The following is a 24,486-nucleotide window of genomic DNA, read 5'->3' on the forward strand; positions in this document are numbered from 1 at the left end:
GAAGAAACTCTCTGGAACTGAACATAGCCCTCCAGCTCTTCAGAAGATGAAAAAATATCCTGAACGCATGCCCAGGCGCCTCCAATTCTGCAAATCATATCTGATAGACCCAATCTTTAAGAGAAACTGCATCCCCTCAGATGGGGATATGTAGGACTAGAGGGATAGCTTTGAAAAGGCTCTGAGTCAGGTTCAATTCTCTTCCTTCTGCTTGTTTTACAAAAGTTTGCAATATTTGCTAATGTCACTGGAAAATATTTTCAACCTTCCTTCCCCACTTGTGATACAAACACAAGCCATCACATTAAAGAAGTCAGAAGACATCTCTCGTTCTGGGTGCTCTTTCTAGCTATTTAACAATAACATTAAGGCATCCTTTTAGAAGTGCCACCTCCATAATGGTCTTATGAACAGTGACTCACTATTCCTCAGATCTTCAAAGTAGCTAAGATGTGCAAGCCCTCAGACTTAAAAGAAAGGTGCTTAAATGTTAGTATTTCTCATAGCCATGTCTTTCCTTTGTGACTTTTTATCCCATGGGTGTTTCCAACTCAACTGAAATAGGGTAAATAAAAAAAGACATTCTTTCGAGAGAAGGCCTTACAGATTAATGTTTGAATATTCAATAATCCTTAGATGGAGATATGAGAGAGGTCAGCTAGCTCACACAGAGATTAAATTAACAAAGAAAGTGCAGTCCTTAGTTCAGTGGAAACCTGTGCAGATGACAAGAGGTCACAGAGAAAGATGATCGTGAATACACCAGAGCAGGTCCAACCTCTACGTTGTATTCAAGACTTAAAACTCTGACTTCAGATGAAGACAGTGTTCATTCTAAACCTGTGATAAACTCCAATTCCTTCTCTAGAAAGGGGTAAAGTACTTCACTCTGACACTGTGAGCTTGAAAGGGTCTACAGCTCAGGCACATACAAAGGAAATCAGAGTTCTACGTGCTATCTCAATTTTCAGCACTAACGATGGCTTCTCTTCAACTAAACATTTAACATCCTCATGGCAAAAGCTGTAATACATAGGAATAGGAACCTGGAAGGTGGATTTGGTAAAACGTTAAAAGGCAAGTTGCTTCTTGCATCCTGTCCGAACAGGTTTAAATCTGGCAAAGGGAGACCAAACCTGCACTGAAGAGACAACAATAACTTCTCTCTTAAAGCTTTCCAGCTGGGTTCCCCAACACATATCAAGAGGCTGGGTGTCAAACTCCTGTCTGTCAGTCTGTAGACATGACTATGGCCCTAGCTTACAGACTGCAAAAAAGACTTGTTTTAACTCTTATTTCTATCAGGTTACTAGGTAGCTCCCTCCTCAAAACAGATCAGCTACACTAACAGTGACCTTAGTAGACTGAAGCCCCCTGAAAATGCAGCCTTTTTTCAATATAATGCTACTATCTGCTGTATGTTAAACAGCCAAGTATAACCAAGAGCCAAGAAATAAGCCAGGGAGGGTCAGCCAAGAGCGGAACTAATTAAACCCAATTTGAAGTCAGACTCTCAGAGTGGTCTGTTAACCACTGAGATTCGAAGAGCAAAAGATACATATCTCATTAGTCAACAGGTTCTCACTTTTTGTACTTGCATGTTTACAGAATGAGACCTTCAACCACAAGCAGAGACACAAAACCTATTAAAAAAACTGGGGCAACTTCAGATTGTTGAATGCTTTGAACAGAAAAGTCTCTTGAAAAGTTAATAGAACTTAAGAACCTAGACACCTAGTCATTTTTCAACGGGAATTCTTCCTTGAGGTTTTACATTTTTCATGTGAGCTGCTACGATCAAAGTTGCTGTAATTAAGTTAACACAAACAGCGGATATGGGCTGCTTTGAAAAAGGATCTTTTTATACTTAACAGCTTGATATATTTGAGACAGGAACTGAAGGAAAGCTGTTGCTCTTTCAGAAGCATTTCAAACAGCTCACAGAAGTACACGCACCCAGCAGAGAAAGAGAGAAACCAGAACCTCAAGATAGACTTATTTTTCCATCCTGCTGCTTTATTGGGTTTTAAGGCTCAGATTAACAGTGAGATTTTACTTATTTAAAAGAAAAAGATCATGCAAATGGTCACAACATATATTCCTCCCATAACTAAAAATAGAGAAGAGCACTGCCTGCTATTCAGTGGCCTCAGCTTTATCAATGCAGGGCTTCATGTTTATGGACCATCAAGGCCCCAGTTTGACATCCTCTCACACTCCAGCAGATCTGCCTATTTAAACAATTCAGGCAACTAAGCCATGGGCACACACAGTTAGATTGCTAAACCTAGGCAGTCCCTGAATGATTTGACAGACTGGATGGCATGAATGGTTCTTGTTACAGAACTTGGCTTTCTCTTGCTGCACACTTCAGGTCTATGTGAGCCATTAACAAGAAATGTGATGCCCCATCTAGATTCCTAGATGAAAAGGTGCATGCAGGATTATTAAGAACCCTCTTCATCATTTAGACAGCGACAGCCTAGTGCTAAAGCAGAAACATTAAGTCCTGCAATTCAGATATGAAGAATTTAAGTATTTATTCTCAGTCAGCTGAGAAGCATTTCTAGCAATTCATGCATTCGTTCCAACAGGATTTCTTAAGAATGGGCACAGAATGACAGAAATAACAAAAACTAGACTAAGAATTTCCTATTTGTGCTAACATACCTGCTTGCTTATTCCTGCTTTTTGCAGAATTAGACAGCAATATGACTGACTCTTAATCTGAAGAATATTCCAATGAACATGCCAACAAAAGCAGCGCAAGAAAATTTATGCTACCAGTATTTTCTTTTCAAGCATCACAATTGGGCTGTGTCAGTAAAGGACCTGCACAGACACGTGGATGAAAACAATTGAAAATATAAATAATTTAACCACACCTATCTTTATCAATGCTTTGCATGAGGACCTATTCTTACGCATCTATGTGATAGAAGCAGAAACACAGTATAGATCTGTGAAAGCCAGGACATAGCATTTAGGAAATGTTGCCATTTGAATGGATTTTGGCTCTGAAAGCTTGTGAATAGCTGTCTTACACCATTTTTTCAAAGAGAAACATCTCTCTCTTGCCCTTGTTAAACTTTTAACTGAAAAAAAACCCAAAGAAAATATGACCTTCCATACTGACTAGAGACAAATTCAATGGCCCCACAGCTGAACGATAAACAGCATGTAGTTTGTGAACTACTCACCTAAGTATCACATAATTGTCCAAAATCACATTACTTGGATTCCTCATGCTTAATATGGAGATCTAGCTTAATGAAGGTAGAACTGCAAACCAAAATTAAAATAGAAATTTATGCTTATTTTATTTATTCCCCTCAGCCATTTGTCTCTGTTCCTAGTGTACCAATACTATTGCTCTAGGTTACACTGAACTGTAGACATACTCATTTCAAAACCCAGAGCACTTCAGAGACCCTGTTTAAAACACAGCCGTGCAGGAACTGCACTGCCAAGCTGAAGAAGCAATACAGTGCAACAAGGGAGCAGAAGGAAGTAGGAGCATTGCAGACTATCTTTACCATCACAGAAACTGTAAGATTCAGCTCTAGCAAAGATTTTACACTCACTTCATTCTGGCATAGACCAATGCTGCTTCCGCTTCAGTGGAGGCTGCTGAGAAACTTGTCACAATAATGGAAAAGGAAAAAAGAAAAAAAGAAACAACCCCCCTCTGGTAATTCCAGCTTTCAAGCTAGCTTTAAACCTGGATAAAAGTATCTCAACTTCCTGACAGAGATCTAAAAATTGGCAATTGTGGTGCATTTTCCAAATCTTTATAATAAACCCTCCACATTCAGAGACTGCAGAAGGAGCCTAGAAGTTACATTCTCTTGGGAGTTCCTAAAGTTTTGGAATCACGCCTTTAAGTTCCAAGACTTCCTGCTGGCTTTTCTAAAAGCATTTTTTTTTAAGAGCTAAATCACAACAAAGGAATTATACTGCATGTACCAAGATAAATCCATCAGGATATAAAGATAAGCAGGCACCAGCTCGAAGCATTCAGCTGAACATTTTGTTGATCTACACTTCAGGAAGCAACTTCCACGCATTACTTTCCTCTCGTTGCTTCTCTACCACTGGGACCAGTGCAGACAGGTATTTCTAAAGTGCTCCCTCTCTTCCCTCATAAGTTGAGAGCTGATTTAAATCAAACAAGCTACTGCCACCTTTGGCTGTCTACAATAGGGTTTTCCTCATCATCGCCAAACTATGGGTGTACATTAATGACAGGGAAGAAGCGGCAGATTCCTTAAGGACTCACTGGGGCTCGGATCTGGACTCAGGCAGCCGTGCGGGGGTGGCAACAGCCCAGCGGAGCTGCAAACCACAGCTCGGCTCTCTGAACAAAGAGCTGGTCTGCTCCTACGCTGCGATCAAACTGTATGGCCAACAGACATTCAAAGTTCCCTGCATAACTGGTAAAATATCTGGTGCAGCATTTAAAACCTAGATCAGAAGTTCCCAAAGAATAGCATACCCTGAATTAATTGTATGCTATTCTTGATATAAGATACATGTCTCTAGCTTCCAAATCTGTCCAGGCAGAGGCTTTCATCCAGCCTGCAGGAATTTACACCTCCTGCCAACAGAACATACACTTCCAGACTAGAAAGCGAAAAGAAAGGGAGGACTAAACTGATGAATGATAGTAAAAACTAGGGAGCTGAGACCAAAGGTAGATGATGTTGTGCAGTTGGGATACAAGTTTGGGATAAGAACACAAAAAATACATAACTTGGGTATTACTGCAGATGTGACCCATACAGATTATGAAGTTAAAAAAAAGCATTTTGAAATTAACGCTATCTATCTATAAATCTGCACATGCACTTACCATTAACTCCACCTACTTTAGGGGTATTAAAGCCTCCAGGTACTGGATGTTCCCAGCTTATGTCATCATATGTAGGCAATTAGTTCAGCATCCGAACTGGAAACACCCTACTTAGCTTTTTAGTTTAGCTTTTTTCCTTAAACAAAAAGAGGTCTAATATTCAAAAGATGACATTGTTTTTCGAATCACTTGAAGAAACACTCCAAAATAGAGAGAGGTATATAGTTAGAAAACAAAATGCCACTGAATCAACTACTGAAACAAAAACAATCAAAGACCTACATTTTTTTCTAGATGCCCAATACAGATTTATCAAAAAAATAAAAATAAAAAGAAAGATGTCAAAAACTATTAGTATCTGATGGGCAGGAACTAAAATGCTTGGCCAAGTTTTCATTTTGACATCCTACACAAACTCAAAGTCATGAGACTAAAGAAATAAAAGATTTTGGGTCAAAGCACTAGCCGACATCCACCAAGCATGAGATGGTAAGGGAAATGTCCTGGCCTTTCCCCTAAAACTATGCAATGGGAAGAGATCAAAAAGCTCCTTTAAGCATGACTAGGTTTAGAGCTTCTGTTATTCCTCTACCTCTTCCATTCTTCTGAAATAATCCACTCTTACATCATGTTGCATGCTTCCCCAGTACTAATTGCCTTCAACACATAATGCAGTCCAGAAATAACTCAGATGTAAGAACAATGTAAGAACTTTACATGCCTTTCTCAATTAGAAGTTAAACAATGCCGTGTGATTACATTAATTTAAACATATCTTTACTTTTCCATTCTTCATCTAACACATTTGTGATACGCTGATGCCTGTGGTGATGACAGCATCAATTTCAAGACTCAAGGAAAAGGCATACACCAGTTCCTTCAAAACACTTCAAAAGAACAATGTTGCTACCAAAACAGGACACAAATTACAAACATTACCAGTAAAGCAAGCTGTGTATGAAGTCTTGCTGAAAAAATGAGAAAACTGAGGAGATGATAAAAATGTCATCCAATAGTTTTAGAAATACTTCTAAAGGCTAAGAGTAAGTATAAAATTGTAAAGAAGTTTCAAATTGCTGATTTTCCTTAAATATGCTTCAACTTCCTATTTTTAAGCTCAGAACTTTTTGTATTGAGACCATGCCAACAAGATTATCCATGGCACTTTCTCTATACGTTGTCCTTATGCTTCTGTAGTCATGAAAGCCGTGGCCTTCAGATGCTAAAACCCACACCATTCATCTCAGATGCTAAACCCAGTACCTTTGCTGTCATTCGCTGCTTGCACAAGTCTGCCTGCAGGCCACCTGACTGTAAGGGAAAGCAGTCAAGCACACCAAGTACCAAGTAGAGAGGACTAACAGCAGTGACAAGGTTGCTGATGGTCCTTAACTTTTATTTGGTTTAAATATCACCAGAGAAAATACAGCTTTTTGGAAGGCTACTTGTTTAGAATAAAGAATCACTAGTGTATTAAAACCACCAGAAGAGATCACATTTTTAAATCAGATAACGAAGGGAAGTAACCCGCCTTCAGTCCAAACTGCCCTGGGCTCAGTATTTGTTATCTTCTTGCTTGGCCTGGGGACTTCCCGATTTAGTCAAAAACAACCTTCCACTTTGTAGGTGCAACAACCAAGAACAAAGCCCAAAGGCTTCTGTTCCTTCCAGCAGCTTAATTACTAATGACTGGAGGAGAGTCTACACTAGAAAAAAGTAAGCATAAGACAAGCTTTTCCCTTGTTTCCACAGCTCATTGTCTGAAAAATCTAGTCTGCAACCTGGAAACACCACCACAACATCAAATCAGGATTTTTAGCTTCCTGTTTTGCACTAATCCAAATAATCCTAACAACAGTGACTCACTGATTTTCAAGTTAAACTATATCCCTTTATCATAAACCATCTGTTTAATCTTTAGTCCTGGAAACTTTTATGTGCATTTAGGTACTCCAATGAAAATAAATTTAAAAAAAATATCAAAAACATTGCCAAAGACATGGAAAATGAGATAACATTCATGAAAATATTCTGAACTTATGCATAGGCTCACCTTAAATCTTTTATCCTGCAGGACTTTCTTAATGGCCACAAGCTCTCCTGAATCACAGAGTTTGGCTTGATACACAACACCAAAAGATCCATTTCCAATCACCTTGGTGTCTGTGTAGCTAACTTCTTGTGGTCGGTCCGGACCTTGTCCAGGAGTTGCCACTACTGTAGTCACTTTGCTGCCATCTTTGTCTCCTGGAAAGCAAGAGATACACAAATAATCAAAATACATGCATGAACAAGATGACCAACAAGACTGAAACAGAAGAGGGTAAGCAAAGATTTAAATCAGCATGTGTATTTCAATATTATAGAGAAAAATAAAACACCCTGACAAAATGCGAAGAAAGCACTGAATATATTTCAGTAAAAAATACACTAAGTGGTGACAATTTTTCACCTAGATTATTGCTAACAAAAATATTCCCTTTCCAGGAGCAAATAGCTCAGCAATAAAATGTGATGCATGATGAAGAAAAGTACTTATTTCTACATCTGATTAATGTAAGTGGTATTAAACAAAGTGTTGTTTCTATTACCAAAATGAAGCACTTCCCCATATTTTCCTGTAACTGGTCAATATAGCCTGCAGAGCAGCACTCTGTCCTTTATAGGCTATATCTGGCGACAAAAACTAGAAGCACTGACAGAGTTACAAACCCACCTACAAGTATAGCTTCAGCTTGCACACATTAGGAAGCAAAACCTTTGTTGTTAAAGCTGGCTGTGTGCACCTGAAGTCAAACCTAGACTGCATGGAAGGGCGCAGTCCTGCTCCTCCCTTTTTCCATGCCCAGATTTCCTTACAAAGAAGGGAGGCACTCACTGGGGCAGGGGGAGGAAGGGGAAGAAGGATGGCGATGGCATGCGCTTAGCTCGCATCGTGACATGAACCAGAACACAGACGGGGATGTGCGTTCAGGATGCGAGATTGCGGTGGATGCTGCACAGGTGAATGTGCTTCGGTGCAGAAGCAGCGGCTCTGGGTTTGGGCGGTCTGCAGCCAGCCACGCGTCCACTTTCCCATCAAAAGACAAAGCCGCTATTACCTACTCTTAGCACCACTTATCAGCAACGGTACTTCCCCTCGTTCAAAGTCTGATTTTGTTTGTAATAGGACCTTAGTTTTAGGCATTTTGTAAGCACGCACTAGGCATTTATTGCCCTTTAGTGACAATGGCTCAGGTTTCAGAATCAAATAGGGCTGCAAGAAGAAAAAGAATCTGCTGTTCCACAGCAGTCACTGCAACTCTACAGAAACTGCACTCAAGAGACGCTCGTCACATCTGCTTATTAAGAAACCTTCCTTCCACAACTTCCCCAGTGGGTCTCTTCCAGTCCTTCACTACTCATGCATTTAGAAAGGTTTTTCTAACAGGTAGCTCGCATCACCTTTAGTGCAGCTTAGGTGAATCGCTCCTTGTTCTGCTCTCCAAAGGCATGGAAAGTGGCGCAGATCCCCCCTGCCCTCTTTCCCTCCCACTACCCCCATCAAATATGTGAGCGGCTATTCCAAAAAAAAGTTACCATGATGGAGAAGTTACTTCTCTTTGGGGGACCTCTCCCCTTGCTGCTAAAAATCTTGCAGATACGGTACCCAAAACTAAGACCCTGCAGAGGAAGCTCATCTCAGCTCTACCCAGCACGCCGGTGACTTCTCGTGTCCGACTTGCAACACACTCGTTTGCACAGCCCAGCACGTCTGCAGCTTGTGCAATGCTGCAGCCCGGTTGACTCACAACCAGTTTGTGTACCAAACTCTCCTCTGCAGAGCTGCCACCTGCCCAGTCCTTGCCCACTTTACACTTACACACCTGATTGCTCTTATCAAAGCCTAATATTCTGCATTTATCCTGACTGAACCACATCCAAGGTTACTTAAGACTCTTTTGCCAGCTTGTCACATCATTCAAGCACAGTCACCACCAGGAGATCCACTTCACTTCACGATACTAGGTGAAGTTTATCTAAGGAATTGGTGAAAACCAGTGAATCCTGTGAGACTGCTTAAAGACTCTGCAAAAACCCATTAAACTTCTCATCCTGATTTTATCTTGAACCTCTTGCTATGTTCAAATGAAATAACCAAACCATTTTTTATGCCTTCCAGGAGATTTCCAGTAGCCCATTGTTTTCCTAGGCTTCTCATAAGAAAATTACTTTGAAAGCTTCAGTCAAGATACACACATCTACTACTACTTCTGTACCTGTACAATCCAGAAGAAAAGTACATTGGCTTGGCATGATTTGCTCCTGAAGAACCCACATTAACTGTAACTCATCTCTTATGTTACCTTTTACGTTCTTACAAATAATTTGCTTTTATGCATCCAACTACTCCACGAAACAAATGAACAAATTAAAAATAAATAAAGCACATTAGTGCGAAGGGGGCCAATTACTTGCAAAGCAATACACAGTAGGTATAGCCCTTCTCCAAAATATTCCTGAGAAGGTGAGATGCAGATTTACACATTTGAAGAGAAAACAGAGAACAACAACAACAAAAAAAGGAAAAACAGAATGAGATGAATGTTTGCTCAGAGAGGGAGGGGAGCATAAACAGAAGCAGACTAAAGCTGCATGGAAAATTCACCCTCCTCTTTGATAACTGTAAGAAATAAATGGAAGGAAGCCAGGAAAAGAAAGAAATCCTCTTTTTGGTAAACAAGTTGAAAGTGTAATTCTGATAGCAGCCCTGCATTTTACTTGCCCAACTATTCTATGATTAGTATTCTAACTCAGCACATATAAATAGATGACATCTGCTTTACTGCAACAATCCTCATCATGCAACAGGTAATCCCCTATTTCCCCACTTTTGGGGGGGGCTTTTATTTTTTTTTTTTTGGCCTTGGTCACAAGACCAGAGTATCGAGATTACTGTTAATGAGGTTTGTTCCTCGCTTTCCCCAAAATCAAGACTACTGAAGTCTTAGAGGTAAAAAAAAAAACAACGTCCCTGGCAATGCTGATTGAGTTTTGAAGTACCTGGCATCAAGAGATTTGCTCTAAGGACACTCTTCAGAGCTGCAATTCCCTTAGCAGTCTCCTCAACCGCAAAAACAATCCCTGAGTTTCAGGCCACATCAGGTGGTTCTTCCCAACGTGGGGCTGCAACGACCTGGCCAGCTTCTCCAGAGCTCAAATGAGAAGCCAGTCAGCTTTACATACTTTCCTTTAAGTCCATGGAAAAACAGCTCCCAACTAAACTTGTTAAAATCTTCAGTGCTTAAAAGTGTAAGCACTGACACTTTAACCAGCTGCACCAAGAATTACCTTGTTTCTTTACCAGAACCTTACAGAGCAATAAGCCTCCTAGATATTTCTCCCAGTTTCCTTCTTTCAACAAACAACAGCTTTTGCAAACCCATCCACCACAGACACCATAAAGACTCCAACCTTTCAAAAAACAAGCCTGTTACGAGTTTCAGTCATATTCCATTAAAGAATACTTGAACCTGCGGGACTATAGGGCTAAAATTCACCTTGTACCTTTGACAGCTTTGATCTCAAAGAGTAAAATATCTCACTGCTTTTCAAAGTATACAAATAATATGTATTTGTACCACAGCAGCATCCAGGGGCCCCAAGCCTGTTTTGCCACTCACTGCATTACATAGATGTATGTGCTGTTCAGAAGACCATACACAGTTCAGAATGGTTATCCCAGTTTTTATTGTCTGGACAGCAAGAGTTGACTTGCCAGCCAAACAGCATATAAAGGAGTTAACTCAACAGTTCTGGGAAATACATATAAAGGAGGTAACCAAACAGTTCTGGGAAATACTGGTTCTAGCCTCAGCATGACAAAAGATAGTGGAGAGGAAAAAATGTTTTTCCAGCCATCTTCAGTACCTCCAAACTGAGACTCCTAACAGCAAATGCAAGAAGCATTATAACACAGCAAGTCTTAATAAGAAGCCTAGACAGTTTTCATCTCATCTCTTTATTTTGTTTCAGACTGTCAGACTTAGTGGCCCCAGTGGATAAGCAGGCATTGTCAAACACACAATACTCTCGACACCTTCAATTGTAGGTCTACAATAGAACTAGAACATTAAATTGAAAAAACTAAGGAAGGAAGGAAGGACCAAACACCAAAATACTAAACGGCTCTTACAGCACAGCTCACATCAGAAGAGTCACTAGTATTTGTCCAGAAGCTGCTTTCTGGGTTCAGTGGCAATATGACCTAGCTTTACTGTAACAAAAGAGCAGATTGATGTGACTGTACAACCATCATCTAGGCAACCCACCTTTATAACATCCAGGACAGATGCACAAGTAAAAAAAAATAGCTATCACTCTGTAATACACTTGTATTTGCACTTGGTACATTTCATGCAAATGCTTAAAGCACTTCCCCACACCGTTTTGATGTTTAACACCCATGATGGGGTATTTGGGGGTGTTTTTTGATGAAGAGGTTATTCCAGAAGTCTGATGTGAAACTGAAAACAACATCCAGACATTTTAATTCCCAAATGCTGTGATCTTTCTAGCTCACTTCCACCTTTAGCACATGATGACCACATAGGACAAATCATGAGCATTAGGTAAAAGTCAGTGGTTTGAGAATACTCATCAGTTTGTGGGAAGAAGAGAACACACTCCACTTACAAGACTACATTTTATTAGAGCATCGGTGCAAGCTCTACCTCTATTTCCAGTATCTTGGTATAACTTCAGAGCGGCTCATGTCATCATTTTACCTAATGACAATGGCCACTTACCCTTTCAAACTGAGTATTAATTCAATTTTGTACACTCAAAAAAAAAGTTGAATACATTCAATTCTGCCTTTCATTTATGCAATTCACCAGTTAAATCAAAATTAATAAGGTTCAGTATTATTTTAATGAAATATTCATATGGTTTGGGAACAAGAGGCATGCACCTCAAAAAAAAAAGGTGGCAGATGTTTACCCAGGTGAGAAGGGATTCTGCTACTGGACAAGCATTTCATCACATAAATAACCCACCAGCTGCAGAGTCCTACCACTAGCTCAAAGCTGACCTTTCTACAAGTGTACTGCACGTATACTTTTTGCCAGTGCCTAAAGGTAGCTGTCAGTCAGTAAAATTCACTTTAGCCCTCAGAGACCATGAAAGACATCCTTCGCTATTGATCAGATCTCCCCCCATGCCTTCTATTGAATGAGCCTGGAGGAAGTCCAAAATTATGTCTGCCCTACATCCCTTCAGCTGTTTAGCTTCTGATCGAGCAGTAAAAATGCACATTAATACACACATAGCCAGAGATCTATGATTCTTTTTTCTTTCAACTACATACACAACTTCTTCCTCCTCTTCTATATGTTTTGAAGTTGAAGGGAAGAAACAATACATTATTAGGATGTTTACAGCTGCTTTCTTCCTACTGCAAACGCAACCTCAATCCTTTGCACTGTCTATAAACTCCTCCTTTTCCTCTTTCTTTTGACTTTACCTATCTCCTCTTGCTTCCCTCCTCCAACTGCTACACTCCTCCTTGCTGGCATGTGCACAGGTCCTCCTATTAGATGTTACTTAGGTTGGTTTTAAGTCCTAAAGGAAAACCTCAGACTTACAACACACTCTCTACAATGTCTGAAGTCATGTAGCTGTCTGTCCCCACTTAATTCAAATATCTTCACCGATCTGTTTTAATTCTCAGTGTCACCTCCCTGCTAAGATATGGCTCAATATTAAGTCAATATTGACTACTTCTCCCCTTCCCAAGTCTAAGGCTTCTCCACTCTCCATCTTAATTTACTCAACGTTCAATACAGTCAACAAGTCACTTCCGCGGAAACCTGACACTGCTGGATCTAGCACCTGCCAATTTGAACAGGTTACAACCAGCAGCTGACACAACTATCTATAGAGAAACGAGCGACCAGAAGGAGATGGAAGTCTATCAGAACTGCATTGGCTTTTTTTCAGTCATTGATAATTGAGAAGGTCAAAAGATCTGAATACTTTGTGAAACAAATGTCTTGATAGAAAGCACAAAAGTTATCTGCTAGGATCTGATGCCAACCATCAGATTAGGCTATGAAATAAAACACCTAGCTTCTTAGATATCTGTTCATGGCATGTGAAGGAAGAAGGAGATCATCAGCTGCTCTGAGTGTCTTCAGTGTGAGCAACATAAGCTTGACGCAATACACTGTCAGCAGTAGAAATCTCAGTGCTAGATGACATTTTTAAAATTATTTTCCCTACATTTTTAAAAAGGTTAATTTCACAAAAGCTAATACTTATGAGCCGGTACCGGGGAGAAAGTATAAAAATGGTATTTATGAACTGTTTTACTAGACAGCTTCCTTTCTTCATCAGTGAACTGCATGAATGTTACCTAGTGGGACACAGCAGAAGACAGAAATCAGAAAAACTCAGGAAATCAAAGAAAGGAGTCTAACAAAATACAATGTGTTTTGGTTTTTAAGTTTACCCCAAACAAAAGGAGCCCTTGAAATTTCAAAAACAGTTCAGGTCAAACATTGACTAAAAACCCGCAAGTGTGCCAATCATCACCCAGAGAAGGCAGAAGCACTCACTAAATATATATATACACACACATACACACTTGTTTTAGCACAGGAAATGTCATCTGACTTCTTGACTGTAACTGAATACTGCAATAAAAGAGTGGCCATCAGACATTACTTAAGATCAGAAGAATCTCACGATTTGTATCCAAGGATTTTGGAAGAGCCAGCTAAGAAGTCTGACAAGTGATGTTGATTTTTGAAAGGAATCAGAACACTTGGAAAACTTCAAAGGTATATGGGATGATCCATATGATCCTGTAAGTTTGACAACAATTTCAGATTAAGTACCATACCAGCTACTTTGATAATGAATAAAGAAGCAGTAAGGTGGCTTATAGAGACTGGATTGTTGGACTCCATATTGTTGAAGAGATTACAGGTTCATTTGGAAAAGAGAGGGAAAAAAAGCATCGATGCAAAAGCGCTGTGACTTCTGTAGGGTTTCTGACTTGCTATTACATCCTAAATTAATGAAGAAACACCTATACAGAAAGAAACATGATTATTAATCAAATAATAATATGTTAGCCCATAAGTTTCAACGTAACTACCATCTAATAAAATATAGTAGGATGCCCCACCAGCATTAATTTTTGGCCTCACACTTACTGCTTTTATCAACAACCTGAAAGAAAAGCTATCAAGTTCTCAGACACAAGATTTAGAGGGTTATGCACAGGGTAGAGATCAATGAAAAAGCAGCTGGCCTCCCTTCATAACCCAGGCACAAATTAAGCAGAGGGATCCGGAATACAAGGTGATAGGCCATGCAGCCAAAAGAAGTAAACCCACCCAAAGAGTGGAGTCACCAACTCTGACTTGCAACGCACCCGGGCACAGACAGAAGTGCCTAACCACAATTTTGCTACTGAGACCTAAAGCAATCCTTAGATGTATAAGCAGGGGAACATCAGCAAGGAAACAAATAAACAAAAAAACCTCCAAACCAAAACAAACAAACAAAAGAGTTCTCTACCCTATTTGGCATCCATGCAACAGGTACTAGAATAGTGTGCTTGCTCCTGATAGCTAGAATTCAGGAGTCATGATTCAAAACACTAGAAATTCAGAAAGCCACAGGCATTATAAGGTCAGAAAAATACATTACTTTGAGTAAGACTTTAAGAGCTCTAACAATTTAAGTCAGAAAAAGCTGGAGGATTATATCTAAAAGCTACCCGTTCAAGGAACAGACATTTCAGAGGGCTCTGATGTGCACATGGAGAAGATATTGTACATAATGACTAGAAACAGAAATTGCAAAAGTTTAGGACAGAACTGTGGGTGGACAAAATTAATAAGGAAATTATTTTTTCTAAAAAAACCTCTGAAAGTTAAGGTTATTTTTGCAACACAGATTTTTGGTTTACACTGGAATCTTTTCTAAAGGATATAATATAGCTGAACTGCAACTGCTAGGCTTGAAATAAGAAAGCCTGCACAAGATGAACATAATGACTCTTTGGGTCTTAAGGAGGTCAGAAAGGTTCAATACCTACACAAACCTTTTTTTCTACCCAGCACTAATGCAATGGTGTCATAGCACAACACCAAATATGGTGCTTTCCACAATAGTCAAAACCTGCATTCAATTTAAACAAAAACATAGCAAAGTGATAAATGATGGAAAGGTGAAGCAGTGATTCTTTGCCTTTATTGTTAACAATCAAGTGATAGTCTCAGTTAATTATGTGTCAATTCACTTCTGTTTGGTTCAATCCAGAGACAAATAATCAGGACAAATTTCAGCAACAACTGCCAAGCCAAAGACCACCAAGGTAAAAGGCTTTTAAAACACTCCACTCTGGAATCAAAGATGCCATTGCCTCTAGCTGGACACAAAGTAACAAAAAAAAGAAAACATTCATTCCACTTGCACCACACAATAGTAATGCTTTTTAGATGTCCATCAATTTCAAAACCTTTCAGGAAGCAAAAACCTGTAACCCCCAAAACTGTTGGTACCTCTACATTTTGTTTAACAGCTTCTAAAATGGCAATACAAATTCAAACTACTAAGTTTATGCAAGAGGCAACTGGAAAATGAAGTAAACACAGTAGCAGTGACTGACTTCTGTCTAGTACAAACTGTATCATCACTACAAAATAAGCAGTAACAGCTCAGAAAGGTAACATAACTTTATTACAAAAATGAAATGGTGTGTAATTCAACTGACCTCTGCCGTCATGCCTTTTTGAGGTCAGTATGTCACAAGGAAAAAGAAACTAAATATATTTTCAGGAAAGCATGACAGGTAACTACGTGGCTTATATGCCTATATTTGATATAATAAACACATAAAAGTACATGAAGATGCAGGGACATTTTTTCCTATTATTTATCTGTTGGAAAAAAAAAACCAAAACCAAAACCAAAACTAAAATTTAACTGAAGGAAGAGTACCTGGATTTACTGCACCTCAGTTCAGTCTTCCAAATGCCATTGCAGCTTTAAGTCTCCCTTTAGAGGTAATCATAGTTTTTTGGAGGGGGCATTCAATTCACTCTCTTTGAAAGCTTAATGCTGAAGACTGTAAACAAGCCTTTAAAAAAAATGAACAGGGTACTTAGCAGGTCCCAGAACATTCACATGATAGGCTTGTTAAAATGTCCACTGCAAATGAAGCTCTAAGGCACTGGCTTTCTACAGGTTTTTACATCTTAACTACGGAAGTCAAAGCAAGCACAGCACAACGTTGACCATGCAGTTGTGCTAGTCTACCCCAGCACAAGCTTGACTCTGAACAATTTAAAAAACAAAACAAAAACACAAGAGGAAAAAGGATGGGAAGAACCCTGTTGATCCAGCCCGGATGCCTATCATGGTGGCCATCAGACGACCTCCCCTGGAATCAAGGGTGGCAGATGAGATTCCAACAGCCAGCTGCTCAAATCGGCCACCACCAAATCCCAGCAGGTTACCAGCCCACTGACTTATAAACCAAGCAGCTGAAGCCAAAAGGGATGTTCATTTGCAGTGTCTGAAGAAAAGATTCATCTCGCTAAAGCCTTCCTTCCTACCACCGCGTAAGGCGATGCCTCAGAAAGGCGTGGGCACAGCTAAGGCTTATGTTAACCATCCCTCTCAGTAACACATAGCTTGCTTCAAGTACTCTTTCTGTCATGGCAAACATAGACTAACTTCTAATCAAGAAAGCTTTCTCACACTGCAGCTAACACTGAGGTGGGGGGAAAACCCTGCCCTATTACCTTAGAGAGCAGCATTAAAAGAATTTTTTTTTCTGTGACTGAACAAAATATCCACCAGAACACTTAAATTTCTGCTTTGGAAAAAAAAAAAAAAAAAGATACAGAAACATACAGTTAAGGTAACCTAAACACTGGCTGCTGGTGGGGTTTCATAAGCAGTCTCATGCTTGTTAACAAGTTATTTTTAGTAGGCACTCTTTCTGTTCGCCTCTCTCCCCCCACCCACACGCAGACAAACCCACCCCACAAAAGTTATTTAGCTATACAAATCAACTTTAAATTTAGATAAGGTGATTCCACAGATCAGGAAGTGAGTACTGAAGCGATCATAACGGCATTTGTTTTTATAATCTCAGGTCAGGTCATTCCTGCCCCAAAGAGCTTACAGATTAAATGCAGCACAAGAGACAAGGACAGAGATAGGAGTGAGCAGAAACAGTATGACAGCATCATTTTAGAATGAGTCTGTGGCCTCAACAGTATCCCCGTTTGCTATATAGCTCTGAGTTAATCGATAGCTGAGAAATTCAGCCGATACAGTACGATTTCTTATTTGAAGTTTCCTTTAGTTGTTCCTGCCTCTTACATCATCAGGGAACATGATTTAGGAAACATTTGCCAAAGACAACTATAGCAGTTCAGCTGACACGTAATAACTTATAAAACCGCTGTAACTGAGCCCTGACAGGGCACCAGAGAACCCCAAGTTACAAACAGATCGTGTTTACCCACTTGTTCGTGCCATTCAACAGTTGGCCCTCAACAAGTCTATCAGCGTCTTCTAGCAAGGCTCATGTAGTGAATCCATCACTGGGTACCTAGCGACATGCCTACTTTAAAAGCACTGTCAGAGGCTCCAAATCTCCTCCTCCTCTTAAAGACTACCAAATGGTAAACAGCACACTTGGGGAATTCCTAGAAGGCCTACAATCCTCCTGTCAAAATATCTGGTATGACCTGTAAACCCTTCACTAAAGTAGTTTCTTGTAAACTGGTTAAGCAGGAGGCTGTCTACTTGCTGGAGATCTCCGCAGATCAGTTTTAACTGCATTTGTCACAATTTCTGAATCCAGTTAAATGTACATATGTCACCTAGCCAAGTACATCTCTGATCCCTGAGAACAGAGATCAGCACTGTTTTTTCCTTTTCATTCCTTCTCTGCATCCACTAAGGTTTCTAATGCACAAGACCATAGCATTAAGCAAAACCCACAGAACAGCCACCTGCAGTAGCTGCAAGTTGCCAAGACCCTCCCTACCGCAGACTTGCACAAATTAAGAACATCTTAATACATCTTGGAGTCTCCATCCTTCTGCTGTGGTTTAAATAAGAAATCTTTCAATCCTGTTTATTACAGCAGTGCTTAAGTATCAAGCGTGAATAGGACCCCACTGCGCTAGGCACAGCACCGGGAATAAGAGACAGCTCCTGCCCCAGCACGCCTCGGTCCAGCCTGAGGCGCAGACAGACCGACCCAGGCTGAGACAGTACAGCCCACAGACAAAACAGTATAATGGCCAGCTGTTTCAGAGAAGTGCCACAGTTATTTGAGAAGGAAGGAAGGAATGAAGAAAGAAGACACCTAAAAGTAAATAGGCTTAAAAAAAAAAAAAAAGAAGAAAAAAGTGAAGGTAAGGAAATGCAAAGAGACAGGGGGAAGAAAAACAAAACAAAACCAAAAAAAAAAAACCACAAAACACCGCAAACCCCAGAAAAACAAGAACAACATCAGAACTGTACTAAAAACAGAAAGAGCAGAGAGAATCAGAAGCAAGAGCAGAGATTCAAGGAGAGAAGAGCATTTGGAGCAGGACTATTATCAGACTAACACTGGGCAGAGAGATCCCCTAAATGAGTTCTCCAAGCACACGAAGCACTTGTTGTCACCACCACCACCGCAGGCAGCCCAGGCCAGCAGAGCCTCCAGGTTCTTCTGTGGCCTCTGCAACCCCTGCCAGACTGTGGAGGAAGGAGCAGGGCAAGAAGCGTGTAGTTCCACATCTGCTGGAGTCTCCTTGGCAGGGTCCCTTCTATTACACTGCTGTAGTTATCTGCCACAGCATCCGATCCTTGTTGCAATGCTGCACCCTCAAACCTCAAGTTTTTTTGTCCAAAAAGAGCAATTTCTGTATTTATCAGGAACATCAGTGGCCTTGAAAACCCAGGTGCAATGAACAGTAACACCCGCTTGAACCTGTAGAGTTTTCCTGGGAGGGCAGAGGACCAAGCTCTCCCCCCAGCCAGAGCCCTGGGTTCTGATACATTTTTCTACGCTCCAGGACATCGGAGGACTCTACTTTTTGCTTTGCAATTTCTCCCTTCTGTCAAGTACCCCACAATTAGTTTCTGCCCTATTAGGACTTGGTATGTTTTCTTACTCTCCAACTTCACTGAACACAGGACAGAAATACAGCATGTACCTGTCATGCTATTCCCCGTAGGACCAGGAAACAGCATCACAGATGAGTCCAACCTAGAGAACTCTGAGTCAGACTGAGAGTAAAATCACAGTGAGAAACAGATTGTATGGAATACAATACAGCAGCCAAAATCCAAAGAGAAAGACAGAAGCTAGTTACAAAAAGGCATTCATTTGATGCCCATCTTTTAATGTTGGAGGAGTAAGAAAATTGCCAGCTGTTCAGAACCAACATTCACATTGGATGGGAAGTACAGTGGAAAAAAAAAAGTCAAAAAGCGAGTAGTAGCTAATCTGAATCCCTATGACGAACTGTGACCTGTGGCTGAACACCATTTTAAGAGTGAAAGGAGCATTGCAGCCATTTCTACAGAGAGCAAAATCAAGTTGTGCTACGCCGTTCAATTCATGCTGCAGAACACAGATCAGCTCTAAGAGACTACACAGCTTCCACATCTGTCCCAAGGTACTGCTTTAGATTATGCCAGAACTGCACAGAAATGGAACAAGTCAGTTTAGGTTAAAGTTGGTTTTGAATTCAAGGAGAGCATTATCTCAATTAACATTAAGAAACTGTAAGCATGCCATCAGTGCAATGCAGATATTATCTATGGCAGGAATAGCTATCTTGGTGAAGGAGCTCTTATTACAGATGAGGCAGCATTTTAGAAGCTAGATGCATAAGCTTTTCATCATTAGCAAGTCTTGCTTTTTTATTTATTAATTTTTAAAATAATAAAAATAGTAGGGCAAGAAGAGCAAGACAATTAAGTGTTGGACATATCTAAAGCTATTTAAGGTAACCAGAAAGACTACAGCTCATTTTCACATTATACATAATCTGATCAAAGTGGGGGCTACTGCCAAAAAGGACAGTCTTACTTCCCACCTTCACGCTCCTGCCATCGCAAATCTGGCAATCTTGTAGCCTGAGGATGAGTCAGTTGAGCTTACTGATCTGACAAACTAATCCATCTCGGAAATAAAACAAGCCTCAAATCAGCAAGCTCAACTGACTCACCTTGAGGACAGGCAGTTGTTAGATCTGACCAGGGGAAGAACAGAGAACAAGACTGTTCCTTACTGCCTATACTCCCTGGTAAGCCATGCTAAGTAGAACATAAAACCACACCTTTTGACTCAACGCCATGGTGGAGCTGCAGCCTGTAAATGAGGCTGCCTCAGAAGGGCAGTGCTGGTCCTTCCATCCCTCCTTGTGCCCTGACATGGCTTTGCACCGGTACCAGGTATCAAACAGCTGCTCTCAGAGGGTGAGCTGGATCAGAACTGCTTCTGGAGAAACAAAACTCCCTGCCCTGATCCCCCCCCAGCAATGCGAGCACTCAGGCTGGCAGAGGAAGGAGATGGAAGCAGGCAATAAGGCCACAGCCATTCCTCGTGATGACAGCCTGCATCAGGGGCAGGCTGAAGTAGTCAAACTACAGGCTTGGACAAACCAAAGTGATAGCACCTGGGTACAACATCCACTGCTTTCTCAAAGCAAAACAAGCTCAGTCAAACAACTGACTAATACTTCAACTAAGGTTAAAAAAAAAAAAAAAAAAAACAACCAAACAACCGTGTTACATTACACCAACACAGGCATTTATTCCGGACAGTAACTATCCTGCCTTAAAACGCATACTTTAGCTAATAGAAAATATCCTTTTCTCTTAAGGCTTCTTAAACCTATTAATAAGTTTGTTTTTCCCCTCTCAGAAACGATACACCTACTTCAATAGGATTTTTTTTCCCCAGTGAAAGGACAATAATGTAATTCAATACATTCAATTCATCATAAGAAGATGTTTCCAAATATTTTATTGCAATATACGGATTTTACTAAAACAAAATCCTACACAATGGGAATTAGTTCTCTCTGCAAAGAAAAACATGAACAAAAGAAATATTCCTCCTCATAAGAATGAGCCCAGACATCTGGGGATTCAATTCCCTTCTGCCAGTACATTAGATGACTGAGACTTTCAGGGACAATCTCTACACATATAGCTGAAATTCTCAAAACTGTTCCTGTAATTGTTTGTTAAGGAAGACTGCTGGAGCTTGAAATCCTGAAATAGAGACAAGAATCTGGAAACAGGGAGAGGAGAGCAGCACTGTTCTAGCAAAACTTCCTCTCAATTATGCAGGCAAGAAGAAGAATAACTAGCAAAAACAAACCTTTCCCAAATTCTGCCAGTTTCCATGTCAGACAACGAGAGTATCACTTTTGAAGATGTGATGAAGCAGAAAATAAGCGATACTAAGTAGAAGATACGCATAAAAACACCAGAGCAAATTTTGAGAAGTTAAACATTTATAAGTCTGCAAAAGTTGCATACCTATCCAGAAGTGAAGGTTTTTCAAGGGCTGCTGTTCCAAGTCTATGCAGGTTTTGAGAGCACGTGAGGCTTTCTTGCCAGCAGTGCAGCAAGTTTTCTTAATTAGAAGCTTGATTGTCTTTGAAGGAAAACAGGCTGAGGTCTCAACACTGCTAGCTCATTCTTCTCTTCTTACATATACCCTCACCCTAGGAATCTCAAGCAAGATAAACAAGGCATTATGAAGCCAAGACTGTGGGTACATGCAAAAGATTTCCATTTCTAGAAGGAGATAATGGAGCCTATTTTTTCTCTACTGCTGCTATGACTGGAGAATAATCGCAATGCTTTATCTTGGTCCAGGTAAGGAGGCTACTTTCAACACAATAATACAGACATCCATCTCGGAGAAGAGGGAAGACAGAGGAGCAGTCTAATGTTCTTCTGCAGACAAGGGTTTATTTACCTGACTCAGAAGACAGTAACTAACGAACAAAGCACTTCAAAGAATACAGTTCCTTTATCAGAAAGGCTCAGATAGAGGAGAGCTACTCAAATATGGTACCTATCAAAATAAAGGCAGCACATAAGAGAGAAAGCACAGGTTCATCTATCCCACTTTCCCACCTCTTACAGCAGCAAACAGTAAGTGTTTAAGGAAGAGTATAAAACAGGACAAGCTTGCAGGGACAGCTATCCCAGCACACTCTCCCAGCCCCCAGCTATGGGTGGCATGGGAACTTCCCAAGCCAGAGGCAGTATCTCTGGCTTTTTCTTTCTGACTTTGCAAACCCAGCCCAAGATCTGAAGATACTACATGCAATAAGCCAACCAACCATTTCTAAACAGGTGTAAAGAGAAGTGACATCTCTAAAGCATATCAGTGACAGGACTATCTAGTAGAAAGCTGAAATTTTATCTCAACATCTACAGCAGCAAGTAGTGACAATTCTGTTCATAGTCCAGGATGGCTAAGACGTGCATACCAGGCAGCATCCAGGCACTTTTTACTACGCAGGATAACTCTCCACCTTGTTCAGAAATTCATCTTTCATCTTGGGATCGGACAGAAACAATATAATGTAAAACTGACTGACATCTTTAAACAGACTAAATAAAACAAGATCAGAAACACTTAGCATAAGTTTGGGAACAGGAGAAGATCACAATAATGGAAGATAAAGATCAAGTAGCTTTAACTTAAGAGTTGAGAAGAAAGTTATTCCTGGAGAGTACAGAATATGCTTGAATGCTTGCATTTTGGCTGAGACAGGAAGTAAAGTCTTGAATATTAGTTATTTTGCACAGTTGCAGCCACTCACCCACAAATCCACAGTGAAATTTTATTAAGACACTACAGCCTAGCACTGTAGCAGAGATAATGAATGCTTATCACAGCTTATCACAGAAGGATTTTGGCAAAGACAAGATGAAACTCATCAGCTCAAAAAGCTATGGCAAAAAAAACAACAAAAAAAGCAGAAAAATTTGCTCATGTTTCAGTTTAGATAAAGTTATTACAAAATACACTTTCTTCTTCCTTCAGTAAAAACACTCTTCTGAATAAACATGTTTTTCTAACAATCAAATAAGTTATTGTCCTTTATCTGCCAAGAAATGAACCCAGGATTCCGTTTTCCTTTACACTTGCATATAAGAAAATATCTAATATTTCACTTTAGATCCTTGATAAATGAAGCGGCACTACAATTCAATGTGCAATTATGGAGAAACAGCTCTCTTGCCAGTATTTTCTTTGAAACAGTGACATGTAATTGAGTTGGTACACAATTCTGGAATTCATGATAATTTTTTCAAAAGACATTTCCTCTGTAAGATGACCTGAAAATACAATCTACTTTTTAATCCAATTATTGCCCCTTTCAGTTTGTCACATTCAAAGAGTCTGACAGCTGATACGGCAGATATAAACTACTGAAAGTAATGCATGCTGCCTGCATCACAAATGAAGGAACAAAGAAAAACCTTTAGATATTTTTATATATGTTGCTCATCAGAGGGGGTTAATGTGTGGGTTCATCAAAATTAAGATTGTTGGGAAATATTTAAACTCAAACTCATCCCCTTTCCAACACCAAAGATTATGGCAATACTGACATTACTCAAAGACAGGTCTTTTAGTTTAATGATTGATCGCCACCTGTCCCAGTGATGGACCTTCATCTACCTTTACTCTTGGCTCATTTGCCAAGGCAGCAGAATTATTTCTCAGGAAGTTAGAATCAGATGAAGAAATGGACGGGAGACATCATACTTGTACAGGGTGAATACAGATTGGTTTCCCCCATAATTCCAAGTACTTCAGAAGGTCTCTTCTTCTAAAGAATCTAGACACAATTATGCCTCAAGAGTGGAAAGCCAGGGCATTTTATTACAGCATTAGAAATCACATCCCTCAGGAGATAATGTTCTTGGTCATTACAGGGACCTTTAAGATTTGGAAGCAGAAAGTTGCTTATACAACAAGAAAGCACTGTCAAATTAACTATACTGCCATTTCTTAAAACCAGTAAGCTCATTATTTCCTTGATATATTAAAACAGAAAGATCTACAGCTAAGATAAGAACGCACTCCCCAAACATAGGCTTTTCAAACCAACTGTGAACAAAAACATAAAGCATCTTAGGTCTTCACACTAATCTAAGAAACATCACTAGGTAAAACATCTGTCACCAGAACTAACAGGGTTAGTATTCACAGGTTTTCGCACACTTTAAAAAAGGCATCCTGACACTGCCACTTCGGTGGTTTTAAACGTAAGTTATATACACACAGCTCTAAGTTAATCCTTTCAATTTCACAATTCATCCTCCTACCATTCGCCCCATCAGATATAGAAGTCCCCACAGAAGCCACACAGAACATATCAATGCAATATCATCTACAAAATACACTCAGATTAAGAGAAAAATATGTAGTCATGTTTAATACCAAATATTAACTCAATCCATCTTTCAAAAAAAACCACCCTAAGCCTGTCAAATTATGAGAAACAAAACATTTAACAGGATTCTTCCCTTACGACAAGAATTGTTTAATATACAGATGCTTGTAAGCTTCCAACAGCCAA

General features: G+C 40.0%; 1 protein-coding gene across 2 annotated transcripts in view; it reads right to left on the reverse strand.

Annotated features, from left to right (window-relative positions):
* Positions 1-24,486, reverse strand: part of GSK3B (glycogen synthase kinase 3 beta) — a 151,710-nt gene that overhangs the window by 87,586 nt on the left and 39,638 nt on the right. For both annotated transcript variants that reach the window (XM_075034395.1, XM_075034396.1), the window contains exon 2: positions 6,906-7,099. In XM_075034395.1, coding sequence (XP_074890496.1) covers positions 6,906-7,099 — 194 coding nt within the window. The remainder of the gene's footprint in view (positions 1-6,905; positions 7,100-24,486) is intronic.

Source organism: Buteo buteo, chromosome 8 (genome assembly GCF_964188355.1).
Source record: "Buteo buteo chromosome 8, bButBut1.hap1.1, whole genome shotgun sequence".
NCBI lineage: Eukaryota > Metazoa > Chordata > Aves > Accipitriformes > Accipitridae > Buteo > Buteo buteo.